The sequence below is a fragment of the Pseudopipra pipra genome, chromosome 6, assembly GCF_036250125.1.
Source record: "Pseudopipra pipra isolate bDixPip1 chromosome 6, bDixPip1.hap1, whole genome shotgun sequence".
NCBI classification, from domain to species: Eukaryota; Metazoa; Chordata; class Aves; order Passeriformes; family Pipridae; genus Pseudopipra; species Pseudopipra pipra.
Genome location: NC_087554.1, coordinates 39564095 through 39579753, shown reverse-complemented (window position 1 = coordinate 39579753; position 15659 = coordinate 39564095). Strand labels below are relative to the sequence as shown.

Genomic DNA, 15659 nt, shown 5'->3' with positions numbered 1-15659 from the left:
TAGTAAGTAAGTGGATTTTCTTTGAAAGGCTTCTATTTAACTTGGTAAATATTTTAGAGAATCTTGCAGCTATTTGTCTGAGTTGTTTTCTCTTCCACGTCTAAGTTTTAAAAATTCAAAATAATTATTGGAAGTCAGTAAGTTAGTAATAATTTTGTGTGGATGTGTGTCTTAATCTAATTCTGTTCTACAGTCTTTAAGACCATCCCTGAGAGGGAGTTGATTCTTTTGCTGACTGAGTAGCCTACTCAAATTAGTTGGATTTGTTTCAGATGACACCTGGTGCTGCATAACATTACTGATATGTTGTGAAGGAAATTCTGTGTTATTTATAAAGCATTAAATGCAGATGAATTAGTTCCATTTTGTGTAATCCGTGATTCACTTTACAGTGAAATTTATGTGCACAGTGGCGCATCAGCCTTAATTTGGACCTGTGTTATCTCTCAATTTAAAAATAGCACCCTACAAATCAATTTTGAAAACCGAGAGTATCGTCTTATCTATCTGTATAGTATCTGCTCACAGTCTTACCATGATGAGAACTTGTTGAATGGATGGTCTTTGTTAAATACCTCAGTAGCCAAAGTTTTTACTGATGACATAAGTTTCAAACATACAATGGTTAAACAAGCATGACCTGCCATTACTGCAGAAGGTTGACTGTACTGAATTGAAAAAGAAAGCAGAACGGAGAAATAAAATAAAGTGATAAATATGAAGTAACAGGTGCTGGTTTAATTGATTTGTAATTGAAAGTGTTTGTTCCAGTTGGTGGTTTCCTTACTTCTGTGCTTATTGGATTGGATAATGGCCTTGCCATTAAAGACTTTGCTGCAGCCTCTTCATGCTACAGGAGCTGAAAATGATAAGACTGAAAGATCCGTTCTTAACTGTATATATAAGGTACATGTTTCTTTACTAGCTTTGTACATATGGACGTAGTGTCAGTTTTCATGGAAATGAAGTCAAAAGTTTTCTGTAAGCTGACTGCCATTCAACTGCTGAAATGTGGAGTGCTGGCTCAGTTCTTGTACATTTCACTGTAACAGCTTGACCTTTGGTATATTTGGAATTGATGATTTTATTTTACATTTTGGATGTTTAACCAAGACTTTTTTTTGTATGTCATATTGATTGCAGATGCTTGTATTGTGGAAGACTAGCTATACATAAGACAAAAGGATGGAACTTATATACCAAGAAATTTCAGTTAGCAATCAGCAAAGCAAAAAGCACTAAGTTATTATTACTGTCTTTAGGAATACAGAAGAAAGATAGGGGTTTTTTTTCTTTTTTCAAGGGAAGGGGATTAAAAGCTCTAGCAGATTAGACCTGGCATATGTAATTAAAGAAGATAGAAGATCTCAAAAGTAGCTTAATGATTTGTTATGAGTTTTGTTTCTTTATTGTTAAATTCCACTTTGGTGTAGACACTCTTTTAAGAATTTTCTTTGCAGACCAAGGTTTGTTTCTGTAAACATTAAGCATCTAAAATTTTCCGACTTTTGGTCCTACCTACCTGATTCTAACGAATCAATTTAAAAAATGTAAATAAAAATAAACTTAATTTCTTATAAAACTATCAAGTAGGAATTTCAGTAGGTAATGTAATGAACTTCTGGTTTTGTTCTAGGTTCTGCATGGATGTGTCTATGGGTCTCAATGTTTTAGCAACCCTAAATATTTTCCTCTAAGCCTTTCTGATCTGGCATGTATGGATTACGATCCTTTTATGCATTTAGAAAGCTTAAAGGAACCAGAACCACTGCATTCTCCAGACTCAGAGAGATCTTCTAAACTTCAACCAGTCACTGAAGGTTTGTCAAATTGTCAAAATACGTTTTCTTTCAAAAAGATTTTGTCTTGGTTTGCAGTCTTGAAGTGTTGGTCTAAAGCATATGTTTTCAGCTACATCTAGACACTAAAGAAGAGCCATTAGTAGGGAAAGAGCAAATGTCATTTTGAGCAATTGCTGTTCGATTAACTCAAATAAGTATGTTTTGAACAACACTAAGATCTATATGACATGGATTCTTCCATGCTCTGTTTATCAGCAAAAAGCGTTAAGTACTGCAACATGGATAAATGTAACTTTGCATTTTAGTTTCAGTAAATTAATTTGTTTTTTTCTTACTTTTGCTTCTTTTTCTAAGAATATTTTGGATTTTTCTTCCTGTCTGAACTTGCAATATTGAATGCTTTCTGTGAATTTTTGTAGCCTATCGTTAATTTGTTGTCAATTTCTTTACATTGGCTAAAATCACTGAGTTGTCTAAAAAGAGAGAAATATTCTCTCATCTGCTTAGAACCTTAGGAGACCTGGGAATTAACATTTTCTTCACTAATCAGAAATAAAGAATCTGGAAACTATGCTACAGAGGAGTACCATGTATTATGCAGTGAATCTAATAAATACCAAATGGCTACATTGGGAAGAAAATTGAAAAAGATGAGATTAAGATATGAGAAATTCTGTGTAGTGCTATTCTCCCTCTGTATTAAGTTCTTCCATTTAGGCTTCCTTAAGGGTATTAAGAACCAGATAAATGCAGCAGCTCTTTGTAGCAGCTGTGTGCTAACAGCAGGTGATTTTGTGGTCTGCAGTGACTACGTGCTGTTTTTTATGTAGAGAAAATGGCTAATCATTGTGCCCTTGTCTAAGGCATGCTTCATCATCCTCAAGTACTTTTTTTGGCCAAAGAATTCTAAACATAGGGTTGTCCCCTAATAAGCTCAGTATTGGATTGAACAAGTCTGATTTGAGAACTATTGGCAGGAGAAGCTGTAATTATTAAATTTACTGAAGAATGAAGCAAGGTAATATAGTTGGCTTTTCGTCAAATGGCTGTGGTCTTATTAGTAAAAAGTAATCATCTGCTGGGTCAGAATGAAAGAGGCTTCGAAGTATTCATTCTGTCCTAATTACGGTCTCACCTATACATATTATGTAAAGCTAATATTTAAAGCATTTGCCAAAATTAACTTCCACTGCATGTTCTATTACAGTGTAGTGAATTGTAGTAGCTTTTCATGCCTGGCATCTTTTGTATTCTGTAATAATCTGTAATTATGGGTTAGCAGCAAACGCTGTGTGCCTTTTTTAATCTGGCAATCTGAAAAGACAACCCTGAATAGCTTTCTCTTTAAATGAATACAGTTGCACAAAGCCTTAGCATTGATATCTTCATTTTGCATTTCCGACCGTGATCTGTTCTTTTATGATTTCTTGTTAAATTTCTTAGTAAAAGTAATCTCAGATGCTCCTTTTATCTCTCCAGATAAATTAAGTTTCAGGGCTCTGGAATTATAAGTCAGACTGTGAAATTTAATTGGTAGACTACACTATTATAATGCAACCCTGGTCTTGTAACCTTGGCACTTCTAGTACCCATTGCCAGGCAGAGAATAAAACTGACAATGCTTGACCGATCACACAGCATCTGTTCTCCCTGGCATTGTTGGAGGAGTGAGAGGAGTAAAACTAGTGGATAACAACCAGTCTGGGACTCAATCAAGACAGAGGGTCAATTAGTACAAGCTAGCAGCAGAACAGTATGCCAATGAGTCAACCTCTTTTAGTAGAGTAAAAGAGTACATTTTTTTTGAAGAAATGGAAATGAGCAGGGCAGCAGCTGTAGGGAAATCAGGGAAGTTCTACAAAGGCAGGGTGGGAATTGCTAGGCTCCTAGGTCACAAGTGAAGCTGAAAGTACTGATATGCCAGAATTCTAAAGACAGGGTGCTTTAATGGATGAGATCTATGTACCCTGTTATGCCTCCCTCTGTTCAAGGTCAGATCCATCACAAGTTTTGTGGACACTTAGCCACAACATGATGTGGTATGAGACCATGACTTTTAGGGACTATGTAGTGGAGGCAGGATCTATTGAGATGCTGGAGCAAGCCATGCAATAAACAGCAGGGCAAAGATTTCTTAAATCCTCTGGAAATAGGCGATGTAGAGAAAGAAGATGACTATTGGCCTCTTTTTTTCAGTGACTTGCCAAGTTCTGTCTCTCACAAGGAATCTCTTGTACCTAAGATTATCTGTGAAATTGTTCTCCTTTCTGTAGGCTTCAGATAAAGTGGTAGATTTCAGTATAGGATACACAAAGAATAACTTTGAAATGAGGTGTTAAGAATATTAAACTGTTATATTTAGACCAGAATGAACTTTTAGCAGCTGACAGTAAAGACATCGTTAGGAAACTTCTACTGCATCATCAGAACTTGCAGATAGCAAGTCTATGGTGCTTTCATATATCTGAAGAATCACTGGCCTTGTTTACAAGAAGGCTGATGAACTGTTCCTTTAGCTAGTATCGACAACAACCTACTCTAGCTACAGTACAGGCTTACAATTGCTGTCTGTGTGTGGTGGTTTGACCCTGGCTGGATGCCAGCCTCCCACCAGAGCTGCTCCATTACTCCCCTCCTCAGCTGAACAGGGGAAAGAAAATATAGTGAAAGGCTCATGGGTCGAGATAAAGATGGGGAGAGATCACTCTCCAATTACCATCACAGGCAAAACAGGTTTGACTTGGGGAAATGAGTTGAATTTGTTAAGGAGCAAATCAGGCTAGGATAATGAGAAATAAACCCAAACCTCCAAAACACCCTTACCCCTCCCTCCTTCCAGGGCTTAACTTTATCATGAATCTCTACCTCCTCCTTACTGTGGTGCAGGGGGATGGGTACTGGAGGCCTGCAGTCAGTTCATCACATGTTGCCTCTGCTGCTCCTGCCTCCACAGGGGAAGGACTCCTTATACTCTTCCCCTGCTCCAGCATGGGATCCCTCACACAGGAGACAATCCTCCATGAACTTCTCCAACATAAGTCCTTCCCACAGGCTGCACTTCTTCATGAACTGCTCCAGCATGGGTCCCTTCCATGTGGTTTAGTCCTTCAGGCACAGGCTGCTCCAGCATAGGTCCCCCATTGGGTCACAGGTCCTGCCAGCAAACCTGCTCCAGCACAGTCTTCTTGCTCCAAAGTGCCACCATTCCTGCCAGGAGCCTGCATCAGTGTGGGCTTTCCGCAGGGTCACAGCCTCCTTTGGGCACCCATCTACTCCAATGTGGAGTTCAGCGTGGGCTGCCTGTGGGTATCTGTTCCACTCCCATGGGCTGCAGGGGCACATCCTACCTCACCATGATCTGCTACAGGGGAATCTCTGCTCCAGTCGCTGGAGCACCTTGTCCCCCTTCTTCACTGACCTCATTTCCTGCACAGTTGTTTCTCTCACATATTCTCACTCTGCTTTTCTCTGGCTGCAATTTGCTTCTGCCCAATAACCTTTTTACCTTCTTAACTATGTTATTCCAAAGGCATTACTACCATTGCTGATTGTTTCGGCCTTGGAAAGCAGCAGGTCCAACATGGAGCTGGCTGGCATTGGCTTCATCAGACAGAGAAGTCACCCCTGTAGCCTCTCCACTACCAAACCTTGCCACACAAACCCACTGTGCTAATTAACTGCACCTAACTAGCTGGCTTAATTAGCTTATTCACAAGCTAACATAGACTGCGTAGTGCCATGATCTGCTAACCTACTTCTGAACTTTTACTTTTCATTTCAGGACCATAAACATATGTGGGAATTTTTACGCAATTATAGGCAAAACCATTTTGAAACTTGTTCTTCATAGATCTCAAATCTGTTAGAGATAGTTGTGACTGGAAAATAGTAGTAACATTACGTAGACACAGTTGTCTATCAGTTATTGATTTAATTGATTTTTCCGCTATTACTCATATTTCTTCAGACATATTTTAAATTCTTTTGCATAGATTGATTTTTTTTCCTGATGTTTTTCTATGTATTTCTATGTTTTTCTAATATATTTCTAATGAAAAGGTTTTCCCCACATGAGGTTAAGTCTTAGCTTTTATTTAAGAAATAGAAATAGAAAGTACTTTTCTTTTAAGGCTTTGCTGTTTACCTTTTTACTGAAAGGAGACAAAAAGCACACTTTAAAAAAATACTTTATACATAGTGCATCCAGATTAGCACAGTTTGTGTTTTATGGAGGATATTCTAGAGATGAGTCCTCTCTAATCTGATGTCTATATAGCTAAAGTTTAAAATTAGAAACGAGTGAGACTTGTTTAGACTAATGGAAAATACAGGTAACTAAGCTAAGCAGAATACTCTCAGGCTCCCTCTAAATGAAGAAAAAAAGAAGAGTTTTCAGAGAGCGATTCATCCCATTGCTCCAATTTGGGATGAATCAGTCTGTACAGGTGCATCATTCTTTGGATGGCTAAAAGGATGAGGAGAGCTAAATTCCACCCTCAGTCATTACTTTTTTCGTTCACTACATAACCGTAGTTGTTTCTAAACTGTTCAACCAAAACTGAATTAAAGAGTTAACAACATATCTTAAGGAAATTCAGGTATCCTTCAGTCATGCCACAAATACAAATTAGTGGTGATGGACCTTCAGCCTTTCCACAAAAGAGGTAATTTCAGGGACTGAGAAAAATAGACAATGTAACATGCTTCTAGTAAATTACCAAGTGATCGTGTACACATATAAATTACACTGCCCAAGCCAGAGGCAGTAACATTGTAAAGAGAGCAGTGAGGTGTTCGCTTAGGAAGACAGGTCAACAAAGCACTGAGTGAAGACTGCCTTAACATGTAACGATATGGCTTAGTTTGTAGAATTTGTGGTAAAGCTGTGATGGCTTGCATTGTTGCGTATTTTGACCTGCCCTCCAGAAATAAAGAGCATGGTTGAGATACTCATTTTAACCGTTTTAATATATTGAATGTCCAGTTGTTCCTGATCAAGGAGGTGTGCTTCTAGGGATAAATTATTAATATGTATCCTTTAAGTTGCAAATTTAATTTAAAATTATCCTGTTTTCAGAAAGCATTACTGGACTTGGGATTTTTTATTTTTTTTTTTAATTCCTAAGGGAAACAATCAGCAAAATCTGATTTGATGTTTGGCAAAAATGTTTCAAAATTGCTTAGTTTTCTTTATTTTATTTCAAGGTAACAGGTTGCATCTTGCAATTTACTTTTCAGTATGCTTAATACTTCTAATTTAAGTTTTCTGTGTCATCGTTAGATCAACAGTACTGTATTCTGAGAGAAGACTCAGTGAGAAGTACTGTTCTCATTTTATAAAAGAGACAGTGACAGATTTATGACTTTAATTTAAGAGCAAAGTTATCAGAAAAAGGCTGTGTTAGGACTGAAAATGGACCTTCTGAACTTAAATTCATTGTTCCACTCTTTATATCACTATGTCACTTTTCTTTTCCGTATGTCCCTTAGGCTCCTAAGGGAGTAAAGTCATGCACACAGGCATTAAACAACCATGGTCTGGTTTGCCACACAGCAGTAATAGTAATAACATATGCTGAAAGGCCCCTTGTATTTCTTCAGGTTTCTCATCAGGACTTAACAGGAGGCATTTAAACTACATAGTGTGGGACTGCAGGTATCTGGAAAGCTTACGTGTCTTTACTCCTAGGAAACTGAGAAGAGTATTACTTTACTTATCTGTGCAGTGCCAAATGCTAAATTCTCAGCATAAATATCCTGACAGAGATGGGCCGGCCTCTGCGCTGTCCAGTAAATACTGTGCTGATACATTTTTCTTCAAGCATCCAACTTATTTGCAGTTTGTCTTGTATAAAACCTGCTTCCAGTTCCTTCTTATATTTCAACAGATGGCACTATAACTTAATTTCCTTGTATGCTATCAATATCTGGACATTTAATTCAGTATCACTGAATATTTTTGTGTTTGTAAATTTTAAACGTCAAGAAGGCTACAGATAATAAAAATGAAATATCTAATTTGTTTATATTAATTTTCAAGGCCCTCATTTATTAAAATATTTTAGTAGATATGAGTTTTGGAATTGTGTAAACATGATGTTGATTTTGACAACTATTAACTGGATGAAATGTTTCCCACAGCTTGTTTTATCTTCTCATTGTAAATCCCAAATTTAGGGCATCCAAGCCCAGTTACAAGAGAGAGGCTACAAAAACATGTACTTTGCCATATTGATCTTGTCTCTCTTCTACCTGTGTTCTCCTACAGTGTAATATTTTTGTGTCTGGGTTCTTCAGTGGGTCCCCTGAACTAGGTGAGGGTTGTCTGTCTGACAGTGTCACTTTGACCGGCTCTGTACTTCATGGGTATTGTAGGGTGGATTTGATAAAAATAATTCAATAACAATATTGTGCTGGGCTAGCAGGATGTGATATAAATATTAAGAAATTTCTTTTGTGAATTTAGATGGCATAACATGCAAGTGGAATGTATGCAACAAAGAAGGAGGTGGGAAAAACTGGTAATGAAATACCAGTTATGAAATACCATTACAGGATGAATTTCACATAAGATGGGCAAAATTAATTTATCTTTCTCCCTCCCAAGGTTATCTAGTCTGAAACTTCTTAAAATGCATGTGGCATGAGATTTCCTTTTTAAAATTTTGCTAATGTTAGATTCTGTTCAATATAGACAGCCTGTTCTTTGCTTTTATACTTTAAAATCATCCAGTATTATTCTCGAGGTAACTACAGCTATATGCTCCCCAGGGAAATTAAGATGGATTAGACCTTTTGTGCATCTATGTTCCTTTGTATTTCTCAATGTAATGATGTGAATGGACATCTTGCAACACAGTTATGATCTCTACTTCATCAGCAATTTAAGATTTATTTTCACTAGATAAGAAATGGTGTATTTTAGAAGAACAATGCTGATAACAAAGCTATGGCAAAGGAGATATGGTAGGCTGTAAAATAATGAAGATGCTTCTTTAACTGTCTTATGATTTTTCATGCTATTTATATAGAAGACCAGTCTTCATCAAAATACATATTTTCTATTACTGAGTTAGATGTATCCTAAACTTGCAGTGCTCATCCTCTGTTTGAAACTCGTGAAGAGGAGACCAAAAGGAATAAGTAAATCTCAGTGTTGTTTTCTGAATTTTTCTTTTAAAACCTGTGCTCTTTCTTTTACAGTGAAAACTCATATGCAACAAGGATTAATTTCTGTTGCTGCTCGTACTGTAATAACACATCTAGTCAACCACTTAGGCCACTATCCTATGAGCGGAGGTCCTGCTATGCTAACCAGTCAAGTGTGTGAAAACAATGACAATCCATACAGTGAAAGTCCTGAGCTGTCTCCTGAACTTTTTGAGAACCCAAATCTTCAATTTTTTGTGTTAAACAATACTTCCTTGGTGTCTTGCATACAAATCCAAGCAGAAGACGACATGCCTGGGGGAGGACTGTCTGCTGGACTTGCATCTGCTAATTCAAATGTTAGAATTATAGTGCGTGATCTCTCTGGCAAATACTCGTGGGATTCAGCCATTTTGTATGGACCATCATCTTTATGTGGATCTTCACAACAAACATCTTTTGCACTTTCATTATCTCAGCAAGATAAACCAGAAGATGCTCTTTCATCTTTTGAGCATGTGGAGGATGTGTCTGCAAGGGATGGAATTACACTCCAAGTAAAAAGGAAATTTAGAGACACTGTACCAACATGGGATACAATTAGGGATGAAGAAGATGCCCTTGATGAGCTCCTGCAGTATTTAGGTGTTACAAGCCCTGAATGCTTACAGAGAACTGGTGTCTCACTCAACATCCCTGCTCCCCAACCAGTCTGCATCTCAGAGAAACAAGAGAACGATGTCATCAATGCAATTCTGAAACAGCACACAGAAGAGAGAGAGTTTGTTGAAAAGCATTTCAATGATGTAAATATGAGGGCTATGGAGCAGGATGAGCCAACCTCACAAAAGTCCCAGTCAGCATTTTACTACTGCAGATTACTTCTCAGTATACTGGGAATGAATTCATGGGATAAAAGGTAAAAAGACTCACAAATTAAGAACTTTCTTTTAAGCAATTGTGCTATTCTTGCTATTTAATAGTAGTTGATCATAGAGTTTGTTAAGCCAAAAATACTCAGGCCAGCTAACAAAAGAAGAGAAGAGATATGCTACTAAGGGCAAAATGGGAGCTTTCTTCTGCATTTCAACCTGTCATTTAGAGAGATAGAAAGGAGGAACCTGTTGCCTTTATTGTGATTTATCTTCTTTCCTTAGAACAGTGTTTGAAGGCAAATTGAAGGAGTGATGTATTTTCTTTGCTTCCCATGCGTGTTCCTACAAAAATCGTTACCTTTCTATGCCAGAATAAGACTCAGAAAGTGTCATATTCTCAGCTATTGTGTCGCTGGATAGTGTCCTGCTGCTCTGTCTGCGAAGAGCATGCTTGCATGCAGCCTCAGAGCATTGCATCTGTGTTAGCTAATGAAAAAGATGTGTTCCCTACTAAGTATTTCAACATTGGCCATGCTTGGGTATTGTTTGGGTATTGTTTAGAACAACAGGAGAGAAACCATGTTCAGTTACAAAAGTAATGTCTCTGTTTACATTATTATTTTTTGGGGGGGTGTGGTTAGGTGCATGTCTGCATATACATGTGGTATGTACAAATATTAACATCCTAGAATTTATGGGTCTTTCTGAAATCTTCTTTTGCCGTTGCTGTCAGATTCCATATTATTTATTGAAATATTTTCTTACTATGAAGGGAAATGGATATTCTGTAAAACAGAAATCATCTGTGTCACTGGGATATCACTGGAATCGGACAAAACGTTGGTGTTACAACCTTTCTTATTTGGATCTTCAATTCCTCAAGGCGGTCTGATTTTGAACAGTACTGCTCTTAGGCTCATTCCACTGTGTTTTGTGGGAAACATCTTAAGCCCACTTGAAAATAAATGGAAACTGCCTTTCTTGCTCTAACATACTGCTTTGTTTTTTTCTTTTAATTGTTGCAGCTGGCTGGGTGACTACTGAGTTATGCTCTGCTCTCTTCTGCAATTCAGAATAACAAAAGCTCTGTGTTTAATGCACTAACTCCCTACAACAGTAGATTAATGGGGGTGTCTTCTGTCACTAAGCATATATATTATGGCCTAGTAAAGTGTGGCAGCTTATATATGCATCAAAGAGAGTTCTGTCTGTTATTCTGTAGAGAAGAGATGGATCCTAGTTGGATCCAATAGGTTGACAGAAGAAAGTGGAAAGAAATAAAGGTTGTACTCATGGCTATAGTATAGAAGATTTATGTAGAATATAGAAGATTTCCTGGAGTAAGAAAAATTGCATGTATATTTTTTTAAAGATATCTTAATTTTTAAATATTTAAGAAAGGACTGTTGAAAAGGCAAAAGCATTTGTTGACTATTCTTGAATGGACCTGGAAATGTTCTTGTACTGTTCTGTATCCATTAGTGAACAGGTGATAAAAGAGTTACAAATTTCTCTATTTAGAAGGAGCTTTCATCTCCTGAAGAAAAATGAGAAGTTACTTCGAGAACTGAGAAATTTGGATTCAAGACAATGGTAAATTCTTTTAATGACTGCCTACTTATTTGTTTTAAATGTGCCTGTATTCAAGTGACTCTAATTGCATAGATGTGAGAGTTGAGCTGTGTTTTTTAATAATTTCTTGAATTATTAATGTATTTTGCACCGTATTGTTGTTATTTTTATTATATTGAAGTTGCACTGGTGTTATTTGTAGAGTGAAATTGTGCAAGTAGAATACCATGAGATAAACAAATGTCAGAATTACTTATAATTATGAGCATTTGTATATACACAACACTGAATAGTTTTAAAACTTTGATAGATCAAAGTCTCCACATTTTAAGCTTTGATTAATTGTTTAGCTATGTTCTAATGCTGGTATTTGAAGACATGGAACTCTAGTTGGAATTGGAGCACAGAATTAAAAATCGAGTTATTTTTGTAGAAGTTGAAATTAAATCCAGGGGAGGTTTTAGAAGTGTCAGAAACCACCTTCAGTTGCTCCAATGTCTAACAGCAAGCTGTGAACAGAAGACATTGCTATTTACTTAAAGATTCTTCATTGAGTTGCATAAGCTGCAGTTGCCACAGTGTTCAGAAGGCACTGTTAATAATGGGCGGTGCAGTGTGGATAATGCCTGCATTGCATTTGCCCACTTCAAAAGTCCAGCTATTCCATTAACAATTGGTACAGCCAGCACCATCCTGCATCTTAGAAGTGATAAAATGGGTAAATGCTGCTCAGTTACAGCAAAACTTTAATCTCTAGAGAAGATGAGACTAGAAAAGACAGAATGGGGATATGAAAATGTAGAGGGTATCCAAAAGAAACCATATAGTTGCACTTTTAGTCCACTGTGTATTTTTTAGGCTTGAAGAGCCATGCTCTGTGTGTATTGTTCAAATATTTTGGTTTCATGTTAGTAAAGGCACTGTTATGCAATGACCATCCTCTGTTTTACAGCCGAGAGACACACAAGATTGCAGTGTTTTATGTTGCTGAGGGACAGGAAGATAAACACTCCATTCTTACGAATACTGGGGGAAGTCAAGCCTATGAGGATTTTGTAGCTGGTCTGGGCTGGGAGGTATTTATTAAAATGTTTTTATCCTAGGTTTGTTTACAGATAAAATTACAAATCCCTTTATATACTGAGTCTTTGGCTCTTCAGCATTACTCACAAGTACTGAAATACACTTGTTTGAAAATGGAATGTAGAGAAGAATTCCTGTTTTAATTTCATTAGTAATACTAGCTATTTAAAATTAAGCTCTTACAATTTAAGAAAGTTTGTGCAGGCATTCTTTAATGAGCAGTGCTGTACTTGGCTTTCAGGGAGGCATCTTGATTTCCCTGTAAGCCTGTAAAGTGTTAAGTGCATTGAAATTTGAGCTTTGCTCGATTTTGGGACTCCAAAAAAGTACAAACAAGCAGCTTTTCACATACTCTCTCCTTCATGCATGCCTGGAGGCATGTATCAGTTCACACACTCCACCCTACTTCTCTTCCAGCAGTCAGAAATAATGTCATGTATCCCATCATCTGTGTGGACTTGCAGCTCTTTAGTCACTTGTTTGATACTGTTACAAGGATTTCCTTTTTTACATCCTTTCTTTTAGACCATACAGGTTTGATTACAACTGTAAAGTTCTATTTGGCACTGTTGCACAGAATACAGTAATGGCTTTTGCTCCTGGCTGGCTGCATAAGAAGCTGCAGGTTTTTTGTTCCTCTTGTAACTTGTGCTCATCAGGAGTGTCCACATGAGTGTCTGTCTTGTTTGTTCTTTGCTCCTTAGGCATATAGGAATATATGTTCCTTAGGTATATAAGAGCACTACCAGATTAGCTGTGTGGATAATAACTCTGACTTTTACACAGGAACAGAGAAAAACTAGTAGAAATCTGCTGACTGTTATGAACATTGATGTTTATTTCCCACATTCGGGAGAAAACAAAAACACATTCGTACCTTCAGATATCCTTCTTTGGTGGTTTAATTCTCTTAGGCATTATTAGATACTTTAAAGAGTTGGTAATTTGGATTAATATTCCATAATGAGACAGCTAATATTTTAATATCTTAGCATTAAATTCTAGATCCTTTAGTATCAGAAAAACAAATATATCCCATATGGGCAAAGATTAAATGTATTCACATTTGTATATGTATATAATATATATATAAAATATATATATTTATATATATAAATATATATTATATATATTACAAGTATATATCCTAGGTATAACTTTCTGTAGTCACTGTTTTAAAAGTGAAACAGCACATTAAGCATGCTCATTTATTTCAGTGCCAGACTATTCCCCATAGAACTAAGACTTACAAACTTATTTACAAATTATCAGTTACTTTTCCTGAGATTTTTTTTTCGTATTCACAGAGTGAAAATTTCTCAAAAAATATTTGAAAGGTAACAAGACAATGTAAAATTGCCTGGCTCTCATACAGAGTTTCTTCAGAGCTCAGGTCAAAGTTGATATGGTGTCACATCAAAAAACACATATAAGTGACTACACTCAAGTGATCAGGGAATAATGCAGTAAATCTTTTCACAGCCTTTCCTTTTCTCTAACCTCATCTTCACAGCAGCTTCTGTGGTGACCATGGAATATAGAATGCTACTGCACAGCAGTTGATTTCCAATCTAGTCAGTGAGTCTGCATTCTTTCAGAAAAAAGCACAACTACTCTTGTGAAAAGAATCTTCACTTTAAAAGTTCAGTTGAAAGTGCATTTTAAAGCATAAAGAGTGTATTTATCACCTGATAATTTTTTTTTTTGGTAAAGTTTCTTGGACTTTATTTCTAGGTTAATCTCACAAGTCATTGTGGCTTTATGGGAGGACTGCAAAAAAACAAAAGCACTGGATTGACCACTCCATATTTTGCTACCTCAACAGTAGAAGTAATGTTCCATGTCTCAACAAGAATGCCTTCTGATTCAGATGACTCTTTAACAAAAAAGGTGGGTGTCTCTAAATAAGTTTCCCTTGGCAATAAACCCAGAGCAATTAGAGTCAAAGAAAATCCAGTAACTTAAAAATAACCCAAAACATAAAATATCATAACATCTTTACCTACTAATAATCGGTATTTTACTGAAGTAACTCAAGATGTATAGATCATTCTCTACCAATTCTAATTTTACCATACTGGTGATTTTTGCTGTCATTGCAACTGTTGTCAGGAACATATGTAAAGTGAGGAAAAGTGCAGAGAGGTAATGGTTGGTGTAGAAGAAAAAGCATTACATCTGAATGATGTCTTAGTACTTTGAGACCTTAAATGCCAGTTAATAAATATGTGGTGAGTACTTTCGAAGATGATTTTTATTTCACTTAAGGGTCATCTTTTCGCTATTAAAATAATTTTCCCTTTAAAAAATAATTAAAAATATCAAGACAATATTTATTGCATATAAGGTGTTTTGTTTTGGAGCAGACACAGATGCTCAACAGTGGTATGATCTCGTATAGCTGCATTAAGAAAAAAATGGTTTTCTGTATTGGTATTTTTTTCTTTAGAATTTAATAAATTCCACATTAGTGATAATAACTTACAGTCTCGAACATGTGTCCTATTATAAATGAACAATTAGGTATCATTAGGCTGTCCCCCCAACCTGAATACATACATCTTCAGATGTGCTAATCCATTCAGTAGACACGTTAATGAGCACTGGTTGAAGTGTAATATTGAAGGAAGTGAAGCTGGTTGACCTCAGCATGGAGTTTAATACTTGTAATTAAATTAGACAGTAGACAGTTAGTAAAGAGAGAAATAGCCATGCCTCTGGCAAGCTTCAATTATTAATGACTTTTTTGTTCTTTGTGTTCCACTTGAAGAAAAAAATATTATTGTTCTTATTATAGACTGAGTTCTAAATCCTCCCTGTTGCATCTTAGGTTGGTTTGGTTGGTGTGGGGTGTTTTTTAATTAAAAATGTTTTTGCTTGTATGCCTAAGATGCTGCATCCTTTCTGTTCTTTATTTCCTGAAGTAGAGCCAGGGCAGTACTTAGGTTGTTAAATGATTTATAAAAATAGTTTAATAGCAAAAAATAACTAATTTTAAAATAAGATTGTTGCTACTGTTTCAGTATAGAACAATGTGTATTTTTGTTTCTAGGTGACTGGCTTCTTTATTTTCTTAAACAGAAACTGGGTTTTATAAAACACGGCTTGTAATTATCCTTACAATGTTTGTTTATAATCTGTTTCAATTAGAGCATTACAAAGCATTGACAAGGGGAAG

The 15659-nt window shown here is 36.4% G+C and overlaps 1 protein-coding gene across 15 annotated transcripts in view; it reads left to right on the top strand.

The window, feature by feature from the left end:
* The window catches only part of RALGAPA1 (Ral GTPase activating protein catalytic subunit alpha 1), a 135855-nt gene that overhangs the window by 77195 nt on the left and 43001 nt on the right, over positions 1–15659 (top strand). For all 15 annotated transcript variants that reach the window (XM_064658609.1, XM_064658608.1, XM_064658607.1 and 12 more), the window contains 6 exons: positions 772–906; positions 1637–1820; positions 9006–9870; positions 11348–11419; positions 12351–12474; positions 14216–14371. In XM_064658609.1, coding sequence (XP_064514679.1) covers positions 772–906; positions 1637–1820; positions 9006–9870; positions 11348–11419; positions 12351–12474; positions 14216–14371 — 1536 coding nt within the window. The remainder of the gene's footprint in view (positions 1–771; positions 907–1636; positions 1821–9005; positions 9871–11347; positions 11420–12350; positions 12475–14215; positions 14372–15659) is intronic.